The 27,035-nt window shown below is 41.8% G+C and overlaps 1 protein-coding gene across 18 annotated transcripts in view; it reads right to left on the reverse strand.

The window, feature by feature from the left end:
• EPB41 (erythrocyte membrane protein band 4.1) overlaps positions 1–27,035 on the reverse strand; it is a 228,181-nt gene that overhangs the window by 80,228 nt on the left and 120,918 nt on the right. For all 18 annotated transcript variants that reach the window (XM_068269163.1, XM_068269169.1, XM_068269168.1 and 15 more), the window contains exons 2-3: positions 13,208–13,664; positions 11,426–11,629 (exon numbers count right to left, since the gene is read on the reverse strand). In XM_068269163.1, the coding sequence (XP_068125264.1) occupies positions 11,426–11,629; positions 13,208–13,664 (661 nt within the window). The remainder of the gene's footprint in view (positions 1–11,425; positions 11,630–13,207; positions 13,665–27,035) is intronic.

The following is a 27,035-nucleotide window of genomic DNA, read 5'->3' on the forward strand; positions in this document are numbered from 1 at the left end:
CATTCCTTTCTGGTTATGGCTGAGCACTGTGTAAGAGATAATTGAGAGGAGAGAAGGAACAATGGAGCACCACGTGAGCCAACGCCATTCAGCGGTGCAGCACATGAGCAAGTAGCATCTAGCAGCAAGGCTTACTATGAGTCCTATTGGACGAAACGGCTTAAGGCGGAGCCAGTTCGTGCTGACACCATTACACTCGAGGAATAGAGTGCTCGTGTAGCTTGTATGCTCCTGGGAAAGTTTCACTGGCGGGACGCCTTGGTGCTTAAACTTACAGTGCCCCGGAGATCGAACGTGCTGTGTACCTTACTTTCTATGGATCCTTGTGGATGCTTGCCGGAATACATTTTTATCTGTGTAATGATTCCTGGGTTATCCTTACTGGCTGGATGACAGCCTAATGCTGGGCATACACGGCACGTTTATGCGCCAGCAGCTCGATGCCGGTGCGTCACCGCTCGTCCGCGCGTGTGGATCAACTCCCGCTCGTCCCCGCGGGCACTTCCTTCTCAGCGCTTATCAGCGCTTCATTTTTGCCTATTGAGTCGGGAATCAATCTACGCGGTGATCGGACATGTCGGAAATTATCAATCGAGCCATCAGCGTCTCGATTGATAAGAAGAATCTGGGCTGTGTATGCCCAGCATTAGCGCTAGATCCACCTGGTGTATGAGGCGGCAACTATCGGGTGAACCCCTGTCTGATTGATTGACGATTCTGATGTTATGGTCACTGTGTGGTGCTGACCTTTTATCAGTTACAGTATTACGCTATGTGAGCTTTGTGCTTTCTTTTCAGATATTGATTACTGTGGAGTGTGCACTGGTATCTTTTTATAGACTTAGGCTTACTATACGCAAAATGGATGTTCTTTCTCTCTCTAGCAGACACTGCTCACTTCTGCATCACTCTGTAGTCCCTCCTCCACTCACCATTAAACAGTACATGCGAAGTATCGTTAAGGGAGACAATGAGATTGTGAACGGCGTAAACAAGATCTTCTAACTCCATGTACAATTTAATAACTGACCTGTTCAACTGTGTAGTAGGATATTAGTTCCTTTATCAACAGTATAATAAGTAATGTCTATTGTAAAGTGCTTCCGAAGATGCTGGATATCTCTCTCTCTCTCTCTCTATATATATATTCAAAATAATAGTGATACAAATAGAGAATTCAAAGGATTTAAGCAAGCGGCTGTGTATCTGGCATTGCCCAAACAATTGATACAATATCAGAAAGAAGTAATAGTGTAAAGGTTCTGTGGAAAGCAAATATGTTACGTCACAGAACTGGGTATGGTCAAATAATTCGAAATAGGATGTAGGATTTGGAGTAAAATTGATAGTATTATTATTATTATTATTATTAAAATGGCCTTCTGGAAGCCATATTACCATACTCCATTGTTCTATACATTTACTCTTATAAGCCTAGTTCTATTTTTTCATATGGTTTCATGGATTTAAAATGTGCTACTAGTAATGATTTGTCTGTCTTGTAAACAAGAGATGGTGCTGTGTGAATCTCACTAGTCAAACTAGCCTTAAATTAAACAAGCTACTGGTGAAACATATACTTCTAATAATAATTAACGACTAACTGATCTCATCCACTTAAGTATTAATATGTATTCATTTATGTTGTATTGTGTGGTCCAATAGTTAGCTTGGAGACTTTGTGATGATCCAATCAGGGTCATGGTAGGAGGAATGATTGTAATGTGTAATTTGGAGTATATAACTTTTGTTCCAAGCCTTCCTGGGGCAGACAATCTTTGTCTCCTGTACAGTAAATACACTTATACTATACTTCTACAAGACTGATTTATGATATTTCACAACTGAGTTTGCAAATTGGGTCCATTTTCAATCAGCCTAACTTTGCAAACAAAAAGTGACCTTCACTACGGAGAACCCTACTGGTAGGTTAACTGGCTTCTGCATAAAAACTGGCCCCAGATTATAATAGGGCCACTACAGTGAGAGATCCTTTGACAGTTCAGAATACAAATGATTTGGTGTACTCTGGAAAATGCTACTGTACATAGCGCATGATAATATACCAACTCTGACAAAGAAAAGAAAATGTCACTGTGGAGCTTTGTTTCAATGCCTATTTGCTGCGTCAGTGAAACTAGTGCTAATGCCTATTCTGGTGCAAGGATGTTTACATGTATGATCGTTTTTTTCTGTTGTGATGCAACTAAACCGACAACAGGAAATCAATCAGTCCTTTCCAAATAACTGCTACTGATAACACCACTATTCACTATTTTCTGCATAAGAACTTCTACATTTTGAATACATGCACTAACTACGAAAAACATCATATAAACATATTAAACAATTTTATGTAAAAAGAAGCCCTAAAGATTTATCTGGCATGGCTGATAAAGTGTATAGAAAACTCTGCAGACTACGGAGCTAACTGACACTGCTCCAAATACAGGGTGCAGAAAGTAATCTTGGTCAGGCAGGGGACTGGGAGCTTCCGAAGCAACCACTTAATACATAAAAATGTCAGTACATAACAAAAACTATTTCAGCTGATACTAGGCTATTGCCGTTCAGCCTGGTTATATGGAAATCAATGCTACTCTATTTCTGTGCCTACACACACATTTTAATAAAAAAAGATGACTATTAAAAAAATGTATTATGTGTAATATTATGTATCAGTAATCCTGTTTACTGATGTCAAATAGAGCCTGTAGGCTTTATATGATTAACTTTTTTCCTGAGATTTCTCCTAGGAGATTTAATTTCTCATCATTTCTGAAAACAAAAACAAAAAAATGTCAGCACTTAGCAATTGAAAAAGTACTGAGACGTTCTGTATATACTAGACTATAAGTCTAGAAATGTAGGTCTGATTTGTTAAAGGAAAATACAATTTGTTAAAGGAAAATACAGGTTCTACTCTGACAATTTGCACTACTAAACCCCATCCCTTCCCATAGTACCATCTCCCATTAATGTGTTTTCCTGTCAACTATGCTGGTGCATGTCAGTGCAGACAGAGCAGCCTAGTAGGTACCTCCATGTGCTGCTGTATAGAGGTCTGCTCAAATACTATTGCTAAAGTACAGATTAGTGCTGGTCAAGTTTTATTACATTTTCAAAGTGGCTCTATTAAAATGCCAAAAGTCCAAGGTAAATGCAGGGGACATTTCATCTAGAGGTGCATCTCTACACGCCAGAGCTGTGTTCAGGGTTTTACACCCCTAGTCATTGCCTTTGTGTGTCTGCATTTACCCTGCACTTCATAGCTTTTTTGAATACAGTAAAACTTTGAATAATGCTTGTTGAGCAGACCTCATATTTTATTTGATTTGCACTCGTGCAACCCCTTCCCCCTTTTTGCACACGCAGTATTATAAGTGACTGATCTGCTGTTACTGGCTGTGTTAATGGCAACACTTGGGGGGCCGCAGGGTACTAAGGCTGCTTTTGGGGACTTCTGCCCTTAATGGCACACTTTCCTGGGTCGACTTATACTTGAGTCATTAAAAAAAGTTCAGGTTAAGAGGATCTAATATTTGGGTCGACTTATTCAGAAAGTCAACTTATATGCGAGTATATACGGGTAGGTAAAAAAATGGTATATCAAACCTATTTTTAGTAACCTCTTTCTTGGTGGGAACTCTAAAGTTATATAAAGGCATTTCTCCTTGGAGAAAACACAGGTGAAAAGTAAATAAGATATTTGCCAGTGGTTATGGGCCAGTGGTTATTTTTGCAGGTCTGCTGGAGACAACGCAGAACTTTGTCTAATTATTTTCTGGGTTTTGCTGGTTTGTTTTTGTAATTTACATACTGTAAATGAATGTTAAAGTGAACCTTAAGTCAAATGGAAAAAATGAGATTTAATCACCTGGGGCTTCCCTCAGCCCCCAGCAGCCGATCGGTGCCCTCGCAGCTCCGCTCCGATGTCCCAGGACCCGCCGGCGAGCACTTCCGGGTTTGGCCGTCACCGGCCGACAGGCATGGGAACGAGAGTGATTGTTCGCGTTCCCAGCCTGTATATCGCCCCCTATGCTGCTACTGCGGCCAGGAGGATCTCCTGGCCGCAATAGCAGCATAGGGGGCGATATACAGGCTGGGAACGCGAACAATCACTCGTGTTCCCATGCCTGTCGGCCGGTGACGGCCAAACCGGAAGTGCTCGCCGGCGGGTCCTGGGAAATCGGAGCGGAGCTGCGAGGGCACCGATCGGCTGCTGGGGGCTGAGGGAAGCCCCAGGTGAGTAAATCTCATTTTTTTCCATTTGACTTAAGGATCCCTTTAAGTACAATTTTGTCTTCTTAAAAAGTAGTAATGTGGTAGTATGACTTTCACATGTTCATGAAGCAACACCCATCGTGCATCATTGGAGGATGGTGGGTGGAGACACAGAAATCATTTCTATGTGAGGCAAGAATGCTTTCAGTACATATGCACACAGGGCCAGCGCACACCAAAAACCTCTAGCAGATCTGCAAAACGCTAGAGGTTTTTGAAGCAGATTTCTGAGCCATTCTAGGCCTGTTTACAGAGGTTTTCTAAACATGCCTAGCGTTTTTTGGAGCGTTTTTGTGTAGATTACAAATATTGTTACAGTGAAGCTGTTACTGAACAGCTACTGTAACAAAAACCCCTGGAAAACCGCTCTGATCTAGCATTTTTCAGAGCGGATTTCCACTTTCCTATACTTTAACATTGAGGCAAAAACGTCTCAGAAATCTAAAAAATGCTGCAGCCCCCCAAGTTTGCGTTTGTGGATAAAACGAACCACTCTGGTATGCACCAGCCCTTAGAAGCGCTTCAGCCCAGGTTCAAGATTTTCAACTAAACATAGGTCCATAAGCTTCCTTTAGCTGTAAAAATTCTTATAACATTCTATTTCATATTCCAACCTAAATAAGCGGCAAGTACAGTATAAACTGCATTCTTTTGAAGTACCCGGTGAAATTTGTGAAAATGTTTTTATCCATTTTCCTCAAGGTACCGCTAGTTGGACATAAAAAAACCAAAGTGAAAATGTTTGTTTAACAACAAACGGCCTCACCCTGCACTAGAAATTCAGTGTTTGAGTATCACATACAACCCTCCCAGGACTAAGTGGTTAACTAGCTGGGGCTAGCTCATTGATGCATGATATTTTGATTCAAACATTTGCATTAGAATAGCTGCTCTTTTATTTATGGAAACAGCAAGGGCTGAACAGTTTTAAAATGTATTCTGATACGAGACAGAATATCCACTATTCTAGCAGAAAACAATCTTCTGTTGTGTTGATCATAATGTACAGTTCTAATTTTAACAACACTAAGATCAGCATTTTGCCACAAACTAAAAAAAAAAAAAAAAAAAAAAAAAAAGTCTAGATTGTCCCAAACACTGAAAGGAAACACCTGCCTCTTCCATCTGCTTGAATTGTAGCAGCTGGATTGCCAGAGGATATTAGGGGCTCAATAGCTTGCATTTCTACTTAACCTCACTCGTTTGTACTTTCTTGGAAACTAAGACTAATTGAAGCTCTTGAAGGTTGTGCAGCTAACACAAGAGGCAAGGGACTGAAAAATATTATATATAAGAGCAAGTCCCCAGAGCAATGGATTTCAGACTAGGGAGCAAAAATAAAATAAAATACAAATCAAGAAATAAACTGATTAGTAAATGGATGGACAGCTGCTGTCAGACTTAAAGGGATTTGCAGCCTCTGTAAGCAGGAACAAAACAAATCACTCTGACAACAGAAATGTTTAGACATGAGATGTATCAGAGCAGGATGTTGCACCTCACTTACAGATACAGACAACAGAACAATCTGATTTTCTGGCGGTAATTGCACTGTCGGAAGGAGATGTACATGGAACGGTGCAATGAGCCCAGCACATCATAAGGAAAACAGAAAGGCTGTGGGGTTGATGTTGTAAAGGTCACAAGAGTCACAGGGAAAAAATACACTGGATATGTATCAGGGCTTATCTTGCCTTTATTAATAATAAGAAACAATACAAAGAAAGAATAAGAAATTATCAAATATTCATGTCTGCATCTTCACTTCACTTGTAGAGATGAAGTAAAGCTGCTGTAATAATACCGCAGATCCATTTCAAGAACACTGTACACAAGTTCAAATCAAAAAGAGCTGACACATCCAATCTGAATCTTTATTAGTTATAAATAAAACATATAGCCAATGTTTCGGAGCCACGTATGGCCCCCTTTGTCAAGGCACAATTTGCTCGAGGGCAAATATCTGTCTCCCGCCTTAAACAAGCTCCTGTAGGGTTAACAGGAGAATCTCCTCTAAACACTCACATCCAGCGATGTATACTCACCGGGTGGCAGCTGCTCGCTGGATGTGAGTGTTTAGAGGAGATTCTCTCATTAAAAGGAACACTTAAGCCAACGTAAAAAATGACTTTTACTCACCTGGTGCTTCTACCAGCACCCTGCAGCTGTCCGGTGCCCACGTAGACTCGCTCCGATGCTCCTGGCCCCGCCGGCAGCCACTTCCGGTTTCGGCGTCAGGAGCAGACAGGCCGGGAAGCGAATGATTCTTCGCGTTCCTGGACGCAATAGCGCCCTCTATACTGCTATTGCGTCCAGCAACCCGAAGAATCGCTCGCATTCCCGGCCTGTCGGCTCCTGTTGCCGGAAGTGGCTGCCGGCGAGGGGCCAGGAAAGTCGGAGCGAGTCTACGTGGGCGCCGGACAGCTGCAGGGGGCTGGTAGAAGCCCCAGGTGAGTAAAAGTATTTTTTTTACGTTGGCTTAAGTGACCCTTTAACCCTACAGGAGCTTGTTTTTATATATCTACATGAAACTGCTGGAACAGTATTCTATTTCATGGACTGTCCACACATCCTAACTCATGACCCTCTTTAACAGACAGCGCAAATTCCATATGGGCACTTGCTCAGATGGAACAGTCATTCTCAACAACCAGTACCACCATTTGTCACCACCCTCCTCAAGGCTGTAAGCAATTCATTGGCACAAAGGGCTACACATTTAAAAAAAAAAAAAAAATCAGGCTGGTGAAATACCGCATTCGTTCTAATTCCGAATTCACAAAGATTTTCACAGGTGCAATAGAAGTTTGAATATTTACCGAAAAACATGGGTTCAAGTCACCAAGACCTGCTCGGTTAACAGTAGAACCATCTGTGGAGTAGGTCTGTGTTCTGTTACAGTGACTTTCTCCCACTTCTGTGCAGTGACAGCATTACAATTGTAAAACGCATCCCCAGTATCCTTTTAGACCTGCAGGTCCCCTTCTAGTCCCTCAGAACATGTCCAATAAACATAAAAGACACACCATGCTTGGATGATTTCACCAGTTGCTCCTCTGTATCTTAAGAGTAGAAGTCTAAAGGGTTACTGTCTAAAGGGCTGCAGGGGAAACCTCTTTCTGTGCCAGCTCTCTTCTCTGCTGCCTGGAGACGAGAAACTTGACCCACCAGACAGCATAATAGCACCAATGGAGGATGTAGCAGGATGGGGAGGCTCTTCTTACTGGGTCTCTGCTTTAGTCTGTCAATGTTATCCCCATGCTGATAGCAAGTCTACAACAGATCAGAGCTGGTCTTAAATACTGAACATCTCACTTGGCTTTACGCATGCTCTAATGTTTGTGAAATGACATTTACTGGCATATGTTGAGGTATTTGCGCATAAGTCGATAATTTACCTCAGTGATTGGAAATTTCAACTTGCCATGCAGTAACAGCCTTAGTGAATTAACATTTGCTAAGATGTTTGGTAAAATCAGCATTTTACTGCATTACTGCATGCAGTAATGCCTTGTGAATTAAAGCCATTATCACTGTCCAAGTATTTATTTTTATAATTTATTTTTATCCCTCATTTACATCTTCTACAGAGCTTTACAGAATATATAGTCATTACATTTCACTAACTATCCATCAGAGGAGCTCACCATCTAATCCCTACAATAGACATGTCCATCATAGTCTAAGGCCAAATTTGGGTAAAGACATTTAACTTATCAGTATGTTTTTAGGATGTGGGTGGAAACCAGAGTGCCTGAAAGAAACCCAAGTAAACACAGGGAGAGCATACAAACTCAATGTAGATACAATCCTGGCCCAAATTTGAAATGGGAAACCTGCAAACTTGTAGTGCTAACCACTATGTCACCATTATTATTTCACATGTTTTCACATTTTATCATCATCGATTCCATTATAATACCTTACATCCAAGGGCAAAGGGCTTATTTCTAATTGTCATAAGTGAGCAATGTAAATCATTTATTTATACCTCTGTGGCCAACTGTGGACCCAGGATTAAAATGTATTGTGCAGACAGAGCTGAAATAAGGTCATGGAAACTGTGCACAACTAGTAAACCAGCCACGAAAAACTGATGTGGGGGCTTCAAGCAGAAGTCTGCACGGTGTCACCATATCACTTAGATACAGTCAATGTTCTGCCAAACATGCAAATATGAATACACCAAATTTAGTAAATATTCAGAATCCAAATTACAGCGTTTCAGGATCACTCATGGATCCTTATTTCAAGGAGAACAATTCAATCAGTAATCAAGGCCCTAAAATAAAACAACCAAAATGAATAAATCAACAATATAGAAGACAAATTCAGAAAGCTTAGTGATCACCCAAGTGTCATGGTGAAGTCATATGTGAGAAAATAAACTAACACCTAAACTAACGCCACAAGAAGTTAGATGCAACTTTCACCCATCCGAGAAGAGTTGTGTTTTATGCAAGCAAAACAAAAGGAGTGAACAAAAACCCCACCATCCCTCCATACCCAGACAAGCATACCAGGTTGGGAGTCAGAGATCATCCACAACATCTCCTATAACCAAAGAAAGGAAGGTATGCATTTAGTAATACATGAAAAGAGACCGCCAGTGTATGCTAAATAAAAATATCCACACTCATCAGTTATTGCAATCAATTAATCATTTTGTTTTCCCCCTTGGTTATAACATACTCTGGAATACTGCGGAAGACAGCAACTATGCTACTGAAAATACTGGGTGTCATGGAATGGCATTAAAAGCACCACTGAATTAAGGAAAAAAAAATTGAATGAAGCCCGTGGTGGCCTAGATTACCTCCTGCTGAGTGTCCAGATGCTGCTCGTTGTCCTCAGGGTGCCTTCCATGACAGGACCTCTCATCTCCCAGGAAATAATCTAGTCCGCTATGGGCTTCATTAAGTAACTTCTTCCCAGATTCAAGGCTACTTCAAGTGACACTTCAGAAGCTTTATTCACACCTCTGCTGTTTGTAATAAGTTGCTAACACCAACTAAGTTTCTTTCACATGGACTGTTGAACTGCACTCTTGCCATCCAGCAAGTGCATCCTGACCGCAGCGGACAAATGACCACGTTTGTAAATACATGCATGTCAGAATTTGACAAGTGGTGCAGTTACATAGCAGCAAAGCCTGCCCATACACTTATACTATTTCCCGCCGATATACAGCAGATTCGATCACTGTGATCAAACCTGCTGTGAAATCGTTGCGCAAACGCTGACCGAATAATTGATTTCCGTCCGAAATAAATCGTTCTTGTCGATCTGTCTGCACGGAAGATTTCGCTCAATCGCCGGCGGGTCGGGAGTGCGTCAATAGCGACGTTCGAATGTCCGACGACTGACGTTAGTGGCAATACACTACCTGATCCGGCGGGCGCGTATCCCCACTGTTCCTTCTCCGCTGGGCTCCAGTAGGCCCTCTACTGTTTGAACTTACCCGGACAGGAAGTAAAGTGAAGCTGGAGCCCAGCGCGGAGAAGAGACAGCGGAGACCGGGGGACTCGCACTGGCCGGATCAGGTAATGTATGCGGGGGGGGGGTATGGGGCGGCATATTAGCGGCAGCTCCACAGATTGTGAATCAGTTTCATAGTCGAGATCGATTCAAAATCTGTTTGCAGTGTAAGCAGCCAATAGATCCCTCTTTGATCAGTTTTGATCACAGAGGGATCTATCTGCTGGTCGATCTGGTGGCAATTGACCAGTGTATGGCAGCCTTTAGATGGGTGCCTCCTAACTGTCCTAACTTGTAAGCACCTGGCAGGTTCACAAAGCAGTGAATGAACGCCAGCAGCTGCCTGTGTGAACAAGGGCTAAAGGTGGCCATACACTCGTTAGATTAGCAGCAGATAGATCATTAGATTTCTGACCTATCTGATGCATTTAGGAACATTTTTTACTAGGAACAGATTTCCAATAGATTTTAATATGAAATCTATTGAAAATCAATCTGATGGCATTTTTTTTTTTTTTTTTAGGTCCAATGCAAAATGATAAGCAATCTCAACAGATCGACCTAGATTTTCCAGCATGTCAGATCAATTGAAATCGATCGAAATCAATTGAAATCGATCAATCGATTTGCGATCGAACGATTGGCCGCTAATCGGCTCAGTGTATGGGCCCCTTTACTGTGCACTAAGATCTAAGGTCAGTCTACTGAACTACACTTTTATGCCAGTAACTATACTTTTATGCAGATTCTACATCCTAGCTATAGACCAAAAAACTCAGAACAGGCTGCTGTGTTGGAGTAGAAGTAATCTTGGCGCAATATGATGTACAAACCACAAAACAGCGTGGGAACTAGCCTGGCTATCAGTAAACTGATTATATTTAACTTAATTCTATTGTGAAAAGAAAAACAAAAATCATTGTTAACGGTATCAACAGTACTGTCATAAAGGTATTGGTACCACTATACAATTACAATGATCTCACATTCTTTTGAAACTATTATACACAATATACAAAGCAGTTTCTCAACAAAATGGTGTAACTACATCAACCTCTTTCTTATTGCAGCGTACCTTTTTCAGATTCTCTTTTCTGCTTTGTTACAATATATCAGTCTATATAGGTGGAAATGTGTGCATGTAAGTCCAAAGCAGCAGTTGTGTGTAAATATAATATGACCCTCCAGTGTTCATCTCCCTCTAGGGTCAAAGTTAGTAATGCTGAACAAATGGTAGTTGTGCAAAGAAGTAGGCTAAAAAAATAAGGCCCGGTCAAAAATGTGATTGTGATTTTGTATTAAGATGTTTTGGCGATTTTGCTGTGATTGTGTTTTGTGATTCTCATTCCGCTAAATGAGAATCACAACGCAATTGCTCGGAAGATGCTGCATGCAGTGCGTTTGCGATTGTCAGAAATCGCAATTGTGCCATAATCACTGCAGTGTAAGTAATCCCATAGATGACATGTGCTGCAGCGCTATGCTGAACGCCGCCAATCAGCACAGCACAAAAATCCATATGAAAATGCCCCAGTGTGAATGAGAGCCTAAAGCTGCTCAGATGCATTCTTCACGGTTTACTCAGGGGAAGTGGAGAAGGTAAGTACACATGATGATAGTCACTAAATATATTTAAGGACATAGTATATGCAATAACACTCACCTCCAGTTCACACTCATATAAGGTGTCATCAAGAAGAGACACCTTGCAGCGCATGTTGGGTGATCTCTTGACCACTTTCTGTGGGCTCTTTACTTCTGCCTCCGCTTTAGTAGATTCGTGTTCCTTGTTTCCTTTAACAGATTCCTCTCCGTCCTCAGGATCTCCGTCTTGATCTTGTTCGTCCTTTCTGTCTTCCTGAGCTGGCTAAAAGAACCCAGCAAAAAAAAGTTACAGCTGGTGCACTATGCTGGTGATAGTAGGCTAGCAAGCACAAGCCCTATCATCTGTAGACTGGCCTCTAGACACTCTAGCCTCACCAGCTATATTTATTGTATTTATAAAGCGCTGACATATTACGCATATGTTTAAGAAGACAAAGTTCATAGCTCCAAACTGTCCCTGTTTTGCAGGGACAATCCCCTTGGTCCCTCTTTCTTTCTGGACATCCCAGCTGTCCTTGTACCAGTCACATGTGATGCTAACATTAAATAGTGTCTACAGAATGAAGAGACCTATTGAATGACTATTGAAAATAGGTGGATGGAAGAGGGGAGAGTGACGCGGAACCTTGACTTTGGCTTCAGAACAGACTACACAAATGTTTTTTCTAACTGCATGAAGGATTAGCTGCACAAAGCGGGAACAATTCTTACGTCTATTCCACACCTGCATTAAGTGACTGTCAGCAGCTCTGTTACCCTCTGGCAGTCTGTTAAAGTCTATGTCAATTGAAGTTAAGACTAAAACAAAAAGCACCAAATACTTACCTATGGAGAGGGTCTCCTCATTCCAGCACTGTCACCTGATTCCAATCTGCTGCCATGGGAAGCTTTGGAAGTCTTCAGGAGCCCGAGTGCTCCCGGAGGTGGGCGGCTCTGTACTGCGCACGCGTGAGCACGCAAGAGAGCACGCTCAAGCAGTTGCAGTACGGAGCCGCCCGTCTTCGGGAGCACTTAAGCTCCTGAAGACATGCAAAGCTTCCTACTCAACTGATCGGTTAAAATTCTGCTAACGGGGATGACAGCACTGGAACACTGGGACCATGAGAGGAATGAAAAGGTTCTATAGACCTAGTCCTAGAGCCTTCCCTTTCCATAGTTACGTAAGTTTTTGGTTTTTTTTATTGCAGAATTTACACAATAGGAAGATGAAAACGTTGAAACATTGTTTGCCATTAACCTCAGCAATGTATAGAGCTGAACAGAAATAATGGTTTCAATTTATGGTCTCATTTTGCGCATTGAACTATAACCATGTACAAATGCACTGCTTATGTTTTCCAATGGGTAGGTTCAAACATTTGCATCATAATGGATTCTGTTTTCCCATGCACTGTCTGCTTCACATTTCTGTTCCCGTACTAAAGAAAATTAGGCTATGCAAAAGTTGGTGGCTTAATCTCCTTTGATTTTTCTGAATATTACAATAAAAACATAAGGGTCCTTTCACACCATGTCCATTGCATTGTGGTGCAACGGACAAAACAAATTCATTAGACAAGGACCCTTCCACGCTGGTGCTTTTGCGGGGATTTCCATTGTAATAATGTGCAGCATGCTGGTTGTTACTGGCCGATTCATGTGGTAACAATCACAGGTCTACGGACTAGATTTTACACTGTATGCATCGCATGTTGCCAGTGTGATGCAATGCATACAGTGGAGCACAGTCCCCATTGCGTTCCTATTGCTCAGGATGCGCAACTCAACAGGTATAGCATGAAGATACCTTCAATGTTCCAAAAGAAAGCATTCCGCGCTTCTGAATACAAATAGATCTCACCTGTGTTTCTGCACTGCTCAGGGAATGGAGATCCAATGAAGGATCAGTTCTTAGTTCTGGTTCCGGTGCTGCAATAGGAGCTTTCAAGAACACTTCATCATCCAGCTGCTCCCCTAGTCCTTCATCCGCTTCCTTCTGGTCTCCATCACCCTTCTCTGTTGGCTGACCGTCTTTACCTTCTTCTGTTACCTGAGATTTTGGCCTCTTTAGAAAGGATGAGAAAAGGCGTGATAGTCCCTTTCCTTCAGAATTTCTGTCCTTACTCTTGCGGGTGCTGGGTGAAGCAGTAGATGGCGAGTCCTGTGTCTGCTCAGTCTCTGGCTTTTCCTCTGTTTTGGGTTCCTCAGAGTTGGCTTTGCAGGCTCCAGCCTCCTCCTGTGCCTTTCCTTCTTGCTTTTGTTCCTGAGGAGGGCTTTCTGCCTCAGCCACTAAACTCTTTTCTGTTGTCATTTTGCCACTGAAATAAAAAAATAAAATTGAAAATGATGTATTAATGAAACAAATTGACATGCATAAACAATACTTAACTGACACGTGAAAAACAGTGAAAACCCTGCACCATAAGATGCCAGCTGAGAGAGGCTTTTTATGCACTAGGCAAATGCTGCATGAGGAAGAATGGCAGAGCTGCAACAAGGGCAATAGGAGTAATGGACACAGACACACAAATGCAACATAATGGCAGCATCACACCACGTCTCCTGCCAGACCGTTACCCAGAGCGGGAGGTGGCAGAGCCAAAGAAATGTTGCACAGACCCACATCTTCCTATGGGTCCATTCACACAGTAAATTTGCACAAGAGGGAATGTCCTTTCCAATAGCACGATGGATATGTCTGAGCTGCGCGGCAATTAACAGGTAGCTAATGTGTTGCCATTTCCAAGAATTTGGCACACTTCCATTCCGTAGCCAGAGTACTTCCAGGGGACCAGCAGAGACGGTACAGCACATCGGGAATGCTACCCAATCTGGCATAGTGTGACCTGATTAACACCAAAATCTGTGTTCTAAAGCATTTTTAAATGTCAGTGTGTGAACAAGGCTAATGTGTTCAGCATTCTTACAGTGCCTATGTGTGAACATGCACTGACCATCCCTGCAGGACGTGTTCACAGACTGACAATCACGTCACAATGCCTCACAAACATTCGACAAGAATTTTTCAACTACTTCCCTTTACTTATATGGATCTCTACACTGCTCTGAAACGCTTCCTAGCAGGTCTTTAGGGTCTGTTACCAATAAACACTATGGCTTCAATTCAAAACTGGCTGTTCACTATAAAAAGAAAAAAAGTCAGGTCGGATTTTCACAGGTACGGTAGTAGTTATTTCCTGAATAGCATGGCTTCATTTCACCAAGACCTATTTGGTAAACAGTAGTTAGACTCAGTGGCAAGCTGCATTCTGCTATGTGATGTTCTCCAACTTCTGTGCAGTGACAACATTTTTTTTTAAAGATAATTTTTATTGAATTTTCAACAAAGAACAAAATAAAAATAAATCAACAATTCAGCTTGATTATAGCAGTCAGTGGTGTTATCGTGACGTGACTCAGAGACACATATACACATATATATGTATACACATCATACGAGTTGGTAAAATGAAATAAATAAGTTGTACGTAAGTCAAGGGTATACATATAATCAAAATAGTGTTTGATACAGCTTTAGCATCTATAATTATGAAAGAAGTTACACTTGCACAAGGTCTTGTACCGAGGCGGTGATATCAAGATTGGGTATGATAGTATTTATGGCTTTTACCCATCTGTCCCATATTTTATCAAATTTTTGGTATTGATTTCTTGATTGATATGTAAGCTTATATAGGGGGAGGGCGTCGTTAACCAGTTTTTTCCAATTGAACAAAGTGGGGGCAGTGGGATGTTTCCATTTGGGAATTATCCATTTTCTAGCGTAGAAGAGTAGGATACGGATTAGGGACAGTTGGTATTTGGAGCAGGGAATGTTTCCCGTGATGCCTAATAAGCAAAGTTTTAGATCCAGTGTGACTGGTAGATTCAAAGAGTCTCTTATAAAATGCATCACAGACTTCCAGTAATGATTGACCACAGGACAGGACCATGTACAATGTACAAAATCAGCATTGGTGGATTTACATTTAGGCTGCTTACACACCAAGACGTTACAGGCGCACGTTAGTGCGCCTGTAACGCTCCCCCAACACACAGCAATGTAACACAAGTGGGCTGTTCACACAGCCCACGTTGCGTTACATGTAACGCTGCACGTTCTCTGCAAAGTGCAGCATGCTACGGCGTTGGAGCGGCTATAGCCGCGTTAGACTGTTTGCACATGCGCAGTGGGGGGCGGAGAGGACCACGTGATGCGGAGTGTCTCGCTCCGCATCACGTGGTCCCGCTGGCCAATCAGGGAGACATTATAGGAATCGAGCCGCCTAACGCGGCTCACTCTACCGTCGGCTCTTGCAGCACCATACGTTGTGTTAGCTGCACGTTATGCGGCCTTAACGTAGCACCTAACGCAACGTCTTGGTGTGCAAGTAGCCTTAAAGCATCTGTCATTTGACAAGGGACTCATTTTGGATAGTCTCAGTGGAGAAAGGTATGCCAGATGAAACCACTTAACGTTTATAAGTTTGTCCTGAGAGGCTATAACCGTTTTAGCATAACAGTCCACATGTTCTGCCCAGTGTTCCTGGGTTATAGTAGGATCAACTGCTAGCCACTTCTCTCTGATAGCGTATGGTTTATAGGAGGTATTGTGTGTCATTAAGAAATTATAAAGAGTAGAGATCTGCTTGGTTCTGTTTTTATTTAGGAGGTGTTTTTCCAATTCTGAAGGAAGTAATACTACATTTTCTAGTCCAATTTGGGTTTTCAGAGCATGTCTTAGCTGGAAGAATCGAAATAATGCATGTTTGGGAAGACCAAACTCAGATCTAAGAGTTAGGAAATTTTTAAAAACCCCATCTGAGTATAATTGTGAAAGATATTTAATATTATGTTTATACCGGAAGGCTATATCCGGAATAGAATTTAGCTCTGGTAAGTTGTTATTACCCCAAAGGGGGGGGAACTAAACTAAATATAGCGTACCGATTCACCGAGCAGTTTCCTAGTTCTTTTATATACCCTGATGGTATTGGATATTAGATTTGTACCCAGACTTTTGTTAGGTATATTATATCTATATATTGCAGCGCATAAAGCTTCATACGATCCTGCTAGGTCTGCCTCTGTTTTCATGCTGGAATCCGATCTATCTCCGTGCAGTGACAACATTACATAAGTAAGAGGTATCCCTGTAGATCTACATGTCACCTCTGAGTCCATATCATCTTCCTCAACATTTTTTTTTTTAATAGCCTCAGTTTAGCTGGCCTTTATATAAACATAATACATCAAGCTTGGATGATTTCACTAGTTGATCTTGGAGCAGGAAACTAAAGGGAAACTAAAGGGTAACTAAAGGGCTGCAGGGGAACCCGTTTCCTGTACCTCTGCTGTCTGGGAGAGAAACTTGTCCCACCGGACAGTATATTGGCACCAATGGAGGAAGTAGCAGGATGGGGTGGCTCCTGCTATTGGCTGGCACCTTTGCCTGTAACATTTTATCGAATGCTAATTGTTAGTTACCGACAGCTGTAGCCTGGGAAATAAATACTGAACATCTCACTTGGTTTTACTGCATGCTCTAATCTTTGTGAATTGACATTTACTGACATGTATTGAGGTTATTTACAGCACAAGTCAGTAATTTACCTCACTAGTCGGTAATTTCAGCATGCCATGCGGTAGCAGCCTTAGTGAATTAGAGCATATAAAATAAACACCGGGTGGGAACAAGCCACAACTCTTCCACAAATTCAAAGGAGAAAAGATGCGCCCAAGGTATGATAAATTTGCGTTAGAAACAACGAAAAAAAATGTTGGATGGAAAAAGTGTGAGGTGGCCAACCTCAATGAAGACAAATTCGTATAATAAACAACGAACATTAATTTGCACTGGTAATTCCCTCAGGCCGTACAGCGCCAAAAAAGTCTAAGCAAAAGGCGCCTTTTGCTTAGGCTTATTACTACTTTAGCACTATATTGAGCCTGAGGAAGTGGGCACAGCCCCACAAAACACGTTGCCAGTGCAAATGAAAATTTCTAGTTTATTATACAAATTTGTCTTCATTGATGTAAGCCTCACTTTTTTCATTTTAGCTGTTTCTAACGTAATTTTATCATATCTTTGGCGCCTCTTTTCCCCTTTGTGTTACCCACCCCCTCCTTTTGGAGGGGTGTTCTATTTGGTCAGGAGTGTTTTTACCACCTCAATAACCATCTAGAGTTTTTCTACAAAGATTTTTTTTTTTTTTTTACAGTGCCCACTGGACCCCTGAGTGGAGTCAGAATTGTACATCTCCACCTGCCTACAGTGGTTGGTCCGCCTGCGACCTTCCTTTGTGAGTACCACAATTATCATCTTCACCATTTTATCACTGTTGTGACATTCTGCACCATTTGGGCTCCCATTTTGTGTAGCCTTTGTGTAGCATCCAATGGTGCCCAAACAAGTTCCAAAACTGCTAGAACCAACCTCCTAAGCAACAGACGTGTGCAAGTTGCATGATGTCCTGTGTGCCACACAAAGGAAGGGCACATCTACACACTAGAAATATCACAACCTGCAGATTATGCTGCTGGCTCAGAAGTACTGTGCATAGTTCCCACTTCTAGTATATTTTAATCCGCATACAACTCATTAACCGAATCAAAACCAAATATAATAACAAAAAGGTAGTGGCGTTAGAAAGTTGTGTTTTGTCAGGGCAACAGAGAATTTACATTTAACAAAATTATCCACATTTATATTTCGTCTAAGAAAAATATGGACGCAACTGGTCTGATTTAAGTACATTAGTAAAATAAATATACATTTCTGGCCTGGTCTATAATTGTAACAGCTTGATGATATAATGCAGGTTCAACAGATGAGGATCATTTTTCAGTTTCTTAATCTGATTTAAATGCGCAGAGAAAACTGATTAAAATGAGTTCAAGGTTTGTATTTGTTTGAAGGTTATGCTGGCCACACTTTTCATTTGCAATTAATTGTTGAATTGTATTCTCAAATCAGTAAAACAACATTTCATCTATGTGATACTACACTGAAATGTTAGGGCCTTTTTGCACAGCAAATATCCAAGTACAGAGGAAAAATGCATATTTACTCTATGTCCGCTTTGCATTCAATTTGGGAGTAATCACTCACATCTCAGTAACAGCTAATAGCCACACAAGGCACCTTTTCCAGTAAGGCCCAGTGCACACCAAAACCGCTAGCAGATCTACAAAACGCTAGCGGTTTTTGGTGCGGATTTCAGAGATTTGGCCCAGTGCACACCGAGCGGATTTTGATGCGATCCGCCGGCCGCATCCACCTGTAAATCCGCTTGGCTACTGTATTTCAATGGGCTGGTGCACAACGGCGGTTTGAGGTTTTTAGCAAACTGCAAACGTGCAGCAGGAGGCTACTTTACAGGCGGAAGCGGCCGGCGGATCGCATCCAAATCCGCTCGGTGTGCACTGGGCCTAACTCACTGTAAGGGCTCAAACCCACTAAAAGCCTTTTCTAAGCGCTAGTGATGTGAAAAAAGCTAGCTACTGCAATGCTATGAGGATTTTTATAAAAATCACATCCCTCAAGAGGGATCACACCCATAGCATTACATTAGCAAGAGCTTTTCAAATCACAAAGCGCTCAGAAAAGCGCTCCTAGTGGGTTCCAGGCCTAAAGCATATTGACAGAGATGTCTGGGTAAACACTAGAGCAGGGGTGCCCACACTTTTTCGGCTCGCGAGCTACTTTAAAATTCGCCGAGGCCAGGAGATCTACCAACATTTCAAATACTGAGCTTAGCATTAATAATGCTGGTATATTACTATACAAGTCTTGTATAGTCATATAACAACATTATAAATGCTAAGTTTAGCATGGGACGACCACAAATCTCATTGGCAGAGGATGTCCCCACACATTGCAATCTCATTGGCAGAGGATTTCCCCACACATTGCAATCTCATTGGCAGAGGATTTCCCCACACATTGCAATCTCATTGGCAGAGGATTTCCCCACACATTGCAATCTCATTGGCAGAGGATTTCCCCACACATTGCAATCTCATTGGCAGAGGATTTCCCCACACATTGCAATCTCATTGGCAGAGGATTTCCCCACACATTGCAATCTCATTGGCAGAGTATTTCCCCACACAGGCAATCTCATTGGCAGAGGATTTCCCCACACAGGCAATCTCATTGGCAGAGGATTTCCCCACACAGGCAATCTCATTGGCAGAGGATTTCCCCACACAGGCAATCTCATTGGCAGAGGATTTCCCCACAAATGTACCCCCACACAGTGACATTAACCCCCCTCCCCACCCCAGCATATTTGGCAGCAATCCTTCCCTCAACTAGGGGTGCCCACATTAAGCTCAGTTAAACCCCCTGCCACCCACAGCCCTCCCTCCCCTCCCCCCGCATGGCTTCTATGAATAATAACTAAATCCCCTTCCCCCTGCAGCCCCACAGTAAACTAATTGGCCCCGACCTGCAGCGCGACCCGACCCGACCCACCAGCACCATAATTCTATTCCCCACCTTGGCAGCAATGCAATTCCTCCGCTCTCCAGTCTCCAGTCCAGTCCTTCCAAAAATGGATGCGGTGGTAGAAGCCCGCGTGACAAGGGGGAGGCGTGGCCACAACGCTTGACCATCACAGAGGAGGGAGAGAAGACGCTCACAATTGGCTCCTCTCCCCCTCCAGGCACGCCTCTCCCATCAGCGCTGCTCAATTGGCTCCTCTTCCCCTCCAGCCACGCCTCTCCCATCAGCGCTGCTCAATTGGCTCCTCTCCCCCTCCAGCCACGCCTCTCCCATCAGCGCTGCTCAATTGGCTCCTCTCCCCCTCCAGCCACGCCTCTGTTTAGCCGCGCCTCTCCCATCAGCGCTGCTTCGCTCGGAAGCAGATTCTGACAGCTGCAGCACGACACAGAGAACACGCGCGGCTATATTTAACAAGATGCGGCCAAGAGGCCACGATCTACCAAATAGGCGGTCGCGATCTACCGGTAGATCGCGATTGACCTATTGAGCACCCCTGCACTAGAGTGAGTGTAAGGTAGGTTGTATGATGCTGCTTGTTTACATTTTTGAAACCCTGTGGCCTAAATTAAGTCGGGTGAAGGGCTGCAGATCACAAAGTCACACCTCAGTGTGCTGCTCATGCTATACACGTAGCTCCCAACTTTTTGACCTAAGAAAGGGAGACACCTTTCAGTTTCCCCAACCACACCTCTGATCATATCACAAAGAATTTTTAATATATATATATATATATATATATATATATATATATATATATATATATATATATATATATATATATATATATATATATTCAATTTAATACACAAACCTTTTTGAATTTCCCTACTTTTCCTGTATCTTAGCTTCTAATAATAAGCAGTGCATCAATTTAGTAGATGTGGATACAGTTTAAATACAGTTTAGAGCTTTCATAAAGTTATTGCTTAAATACACAGGCAAACCCATTGTTTTTACTAGTTATCTAAAAGAATAAAACATGATCACTAGGAAACATAAACTTAATGTTCAACTTAAGAATTTCCTGTTTTGTAGGCATCATCATGACAGTCATGTATACATATCTGTACAGTTTTAGATGGAATCCTACTCTGTTTACACAACAGAAAAAGTAAATAGTGTGTTCCTGTATATCAGACATCATAACAATGTATGAGAGGTAATTTCCGCAACAGATAGGAAAAACCAATGGGGACACACCCAAACGCTTGTGAAGTAGGGATGAGTCTTCCTGTGTATATGGTTCACTATTTACAAATCTGGCATTAAGTATTCAGTTCCATTTATGGTAGCCACTAATGATCCAATGCTTTTTGTCCAATCTTACCAGATCTATGTAGTAAAGAGAAAACTGGGTGAATATATTGAATGGATACTTTGGGCAGTCACTTATATTACTCAGAAACGGCAATATATGTGACAAAAAAAGATTGGACCATTAGTGGGCACCTTAAAGGAATCATCAGGCACCATGCGGGGACCCCGGGCTGGCAGCTGCGAATGGAGCTGTCAGCATGGGACGGACAGCTGCAAGGGACTGGAGAAAGCACCAGGTAAATAAATCAGATTTAGAGTAATATTGCCTGATGATTCCTTTAAGAGAGAGAGTCACAGAACCAGATATATAAAAACTGAAGCATGGTAGGTTACCTTTCCTAGTACAGCACGCATGACCAATATACTTTTGTTCTTCAGGTCTTGTCTAACACTTCACCTGACCACATTACACTAGTAGGCTCAAATAAAAAGGATATAATTAAACTTATCTTGGACCACTATAGTGATAGTTGACATTTCCAGTAATAAATACAATTAATGGAACATTACTTTAATCCTTATCCTTTTTGCATGAAAATAAGTTTTGTTAAAGGACTACAATCGCAAAAAAAATAAAATGCGTACATTCCATCCAGAGTAAAATGGACTATAATTTACAATTTTCCTATGTTGCACTTACAGCAGGTATTTAAAAACTGAGATTTTGGACAAGTCTATCCCATCATGTAGGCTCTCAGTATTTTCTTAATTCCTTGCCAAAGCATTCCCTGAAAAAGATCTATACAAAGATGCTGGCCAGCTTCCCTACTCACTTGCACACTATTCTAGCAGTTGGACTGAGCAACGGTCTCAAAGTAAATGCTTTTGCAAATAAAATATCAGAATCCCACATGAGAAGATGGACTAGTCAAAATCCTGTCAGATTTTCACTAGCTGATGACAGCAACATAGGTGTGTATCTATCTATCTATATATCTCTCTCTCTCTATGTGTATATATATATATATATATATATATATATATATATATATATAGATAGATAGATAGATAGATAGATAGATAGATAGAGAGAGAGAGAGAGAGAGAGAGATTTTTTTCCTTTTCCTTATATTATTTCCTTTTTCCCCATCTAGTTGACTTTTGGGTGTTTGGATTAGTTCCCACTAGACTGCTTATAAAAACTGGCATTTTGAATGGTAGAGTAGGACTCACCAGATTGGGGACACTTTGGCGCAGTTGGTGAGCTTAAGCGTGTTAAAGCGTAACCAAGAGCCCCTGTCACTGTTTTCCTGTTGTGTGCTGCAGCCCCTCTGTAGATGCTAATATTCCTGCATAAACTGTATGCAGCTTGGACACGAGCCAGTGAAATGCACTTCCTGAGAATTTTGACTGTCCCAATTGCAAGGTAAATGCAATTGCAAGCATGCCGGTGTTGTGTCCGATTATGCTGCCTGTTGATTTGCGCTGCCCCGCATGCGCAGTAGGAGACTGTGCGGCCACATTTCCTATTTAATGATGCTGCTGGAGGTAAAATACTAAAGATCTCCGCTCCCACACCTCTTACACTCCCCAAATTTTCAGGGTAGGGAAGGAAACCCCCAGAACGACCTCTATGCCAAATTGCAGCCCCCGAGACCCGCTGGTTGCCGAGATAGATTACAGAATTTCCTCGGGAACCAGCGAATCTCGGGGGCTGCAATTTGGTATAGAGATGGTTCGAGGGGTCCCCTCCCTACCCTAAAAATTTGGGGAGTGTAAGAGGTGTGGAAGTGAAGATAATTAGTATTTTACCTCCAGGAGCATCATTAACTTCACACTGAGCATGCGTGCTACTACTAGTGTGGAAGGGAGCTTCCGGGCAGCACAATCAGGCATTACATCGGAACTATTGGCATCTCATTTACCATCTCTAATCTTTATCTCCTCTTCAGTTAAGCACAGCTTCCTGCCCCCTTCCAGTGTAAAACACTCCCCCTTTAGTTGTCTGGACATGCAGGGGGAAGAGAGGGAGTTGGCATCTGGTGGATGCTACCAAGGGAGTATGGGAGCATAGAATGGAAGGAGAAAAGAAGCCGAGCTTTCACTACTGTCCCCTGCCACTCCTGCATCAACCGGTGTGGGTTTTTCAGCATGATAATGATAAAGCACCATCATCTTGTACAGTACTATATACTAAATAACGTAAGGTACATACATGGCAGTACAAATACATAACCAGAAGTATTACCAACGTGTATGTGTGTACAGCAGAAATATATGCCAGCAGAGAAGAGAACCCTGTCCTTTACAATCGATAGGGATGTAGAAAGAACAAGAGGTAAGAGAGTGGAATAAGCTTTATAACAGGGATGTTTGCAATATTGTGCAGGAAGAAGCAAGGCTTAATCAGAGACTGAACAAAATATCCTAACTGAGATTATATGCTTGCCTGAACAGACATGTTCTAAAGTGAGTGCTTCAAGTTTCAAGGGTCTCCGAGTAATGAATGTGATGCAGTAGGCAGTACAAGAAGCCAAGAAGTCCTGTATGGAGGAGTGAGAATAGCCTCGTTACAGACACATGCCCCAATTCAATAGGAAATATTTTTTTTACCTCATTTGTAAGATTTTTTTTAAACCTACATTTAGTATTCTTTGCCTTGGTACATGCTGAATACATATGTAGTTAAGGTGTGAAAACATCCTGTGAGAAAACAGAATATTTAGGGCTGTGAGATGGTCAATGATAGCTCAGTCTAGGATTTATCTTCCATAAAAGCATATGACCATGCATGCAGCTTTGCATCATTCCTACAAATGATGATGCTGACAGCTAAAACCAGAGTGTTGATGGGTAAAGTCCAGTGTCACCATTTCCCCCCAACAAGCAGAGCTGTTTGATGAAGATTGAGGATTATTGTCTGAACTGACAATACATTCTAGAAGGATAAGAATAGGAGAAGGCAATGTGTAGAGCAGAGACTGTAATTGGGATGGCATTTGGAAACGAATGAAAACATGTTAAAGTGTGGAGTGGGTCAGACTGTAAAAAATACTCTATGTCCAAATTAGAAGTCTGAATAGGATTCTGTGAGGGATGTCTGTGGAGGAACTGAGAGTCAGGCAACAAGAGCACAATAAAACAAGTTCAGAATGGATTGGACTGGGGCCACTGTGTAAGCTGGTAGGCCAACAATGAAGAGGATGTTATGGTTGCCCAGGTCAGGTACGGTGATCTGTAGTAAGATATCAGTAGTTTGCTGCCAAAAAACAATGGAGTTTTTAGATGTCTCTTGAAGATGCCCAGTGATGGAGCCTCTCTGACTGACCATGGGAAGTTCCAACGAGGTTGCAACTGAAAAAAGCTTGTGCATCTTGTTTAAAAGTAGATCCTGAGTGTCATCAAGTTAAATTTGTTTGTAGAGTGAAGTATGTGTGTTTTTCTGTAAAGTTTCTCCAGGTATCTAGGACCTCAGTTAAGCATTTGAATGTTTGCATACTGACAGATCTTGAAGACCTAGTTCAGGTTCATGTATTTAAAGTGGAATGAAACCCAGCATTTCTTCTTTGCTCTAAAAGGTTATTTACAGCATATAATATACTAACACATTTATTATTATTATTATTTTTTTTAAAAACAGCATTCAAAGGGTTAAATCACTGGACTGACTTTTTCTCCTGCAAGGGCAGCCACATCTGAACTGGGGATAACCTTATTTTGTGTTTACATTCTTCACTTGACAACTAAGTAAACATTCTCTGACTGTGCAGAAACTTCTGCTAATGAGTCCTGAAGTGAAACACAGGTCAGAAATCACTGATGGCTGCATTTACAATAGAAATACAACAGTTATGAATAAAATGCACCAGCAGCTTTCAAAGTAAATAAACTGAACTTTGGGAACTTATAATTTCTAAATGAATATTAATACTTGTGCACAAAAGCAAATATGATAATTGTATGGGATATAAAAAGTAGGAAAACACATTTTTATTGAATATTTCGTCATAGTTTAAAACTGCTTTAATGCATATTGTTTGGAATATATCATAATTTGCAATGCACAAAGTTTTGTACATAAAATATTACTCATTTTTATTACCTGCCTGTCTGGATTTATGGTGTCAAGATACTGTTTGGCGGGTCCAAACTGCTATGAGTTGTTCAAACTCTTCCCTCTCTCCTGTCATGACCAACAGAACACAGTTAGGAATAGCTGGGAGGTGCACCAGCCTGTGCTTTCCTATGAACGGAGAGTTGATCTTGTCCAGAAAAGAACTCTCATAGGCAGCTCTATTGTTTGTTACAGATAAGTGACTTAGAAAAAAAATCAGCCACATGACCCAGAGATCTGTGCAGTTATAGTAAAAATTAAAATTGATTAACATTGTCCCCTATTCGAATCTTGTGTGCAAGGATGAACTAGAGTGTCTTGAGTCTCTACTTACTGGCAAACAGTGGAGAATTAGAAGAACTGGGGAGGAGTTTACAAGACAAAAACTTTAGTGTTGAAATAAGAAGTACTGGTATAATTTAGTTCTGCATTACCAGAAGGAAAGTAATGCTGCGTACACACTTGCGATAACGATCATTCGTAAACACCAATTAACGATCGCTCGTCCGACAATTGCATAAAGTTCTTTCCGTCGCGATCAGAAGCGATCGTTAAGGAGAGCGAGGAAAGTGCAATCATTGCACGAGCGAATTTTCCAACAAGTTCGATCCTATCGCGCGATCATCGCTGTTAAAGAAAGGTGTGTACAGCAATCGTGCGAGAACGATCGTTACAGAATGTAGTGCGCAACTGCGCATATAGCTGGAACCTACGTATTTCTGGTGTATTGTGTTTGGTAACGATCGTTGTGTGAGAATTTTGAAAAAAAAAACAAAAACATCAATCTTGCTGTTAATCCAAATGTTTTGTAAAACATTAATTACGTCATATCCGTGTGCGCACGCAACCATTCTTCACTGATCGTTCGTTTCTGCAATAACAATCGCTGCGTTACATTCTCAGTTGCCTAATTTGCATTTACTGCTCTGCTCGTCCAACTATCGTTCGTCGCGGAACTATCGTTCCTAACGAACGATCGTTATCGCAGGTGTGTACGTACCATAAATCACAAGAGTGTGGAATCAGAATCTACTGACAGGCAAATATGACATACTGTATAAGCATAGTATGTGCTTAATTTACACAAAAATTGCTTTCATGAACCTTGAAGGGTTTGAGCAAATTTTCCAGAGACTGCCAGGCGTTCTCAATCTTCCCTGTAATTCACACAACCTACCAACTTCCTTTTGAGAACAAGCAAAACTTAAGAGTAAAGAGTTTTGATACATATCCTGACTCAATGTACACCTATAATATGGCCTGCTCACACTAAAGCTCTGAGCACACTTTAGCTTTTCATTACTGCAGGAAAGTCCAAAGGATCTTTAGCTGTGCTGTTAAATAGTTTAAAATACAGAGTGTAGTTTGTAAATGGCAAATATAAGAAAATGATGCACTGTTATAAAAGAAAAAGCTATAGAACTGAAAATAAATTTTTGTTTTAGATTGCTACTAATGTTCTATTAATTATCCATACTACACATACAATTCATCATACTTTTTTTTTTTTTTTTTTGCTTCAGTGTCACTTTAACCTACCGTACTTGGCGGAAATCTCGAGCTGAGCACGGGCTATGCCGCCACGGAGAATTGCTCAGGACCTGCTGGGCCGACTTGCATACTTTTTTTTTTTCAAACACGCAGCTAGCACTTTGCTAGCTGCGTGTTTGTTCTGATCGCCGCCGCTCGCTGCCGATCCGCCGCGAAAGAGGGCCGCCCCCACAGACCCCTTGCGCAGCCTGCACTATGGGGAGGATCGGGACTCCCCCTGACGTTACGACGTCAACGCGATCATCGCTATGGCGACGG

This window comes from Hyperolius riggenbachi, chromosome 2 (assembly GCF_040937935.1).
Source record: "Hyperolius riggenbachi isolate aHypRig1 chromosome 2, aHypRig1.pri, whole genome shotgun sequence".
NCBI classification, from domain to species: Eukaryota; Metazoa; Chordata; class Amphibia; order Anura; family Hyperoliidae; genus Hyperolius; species Hyperolius riggenbachi.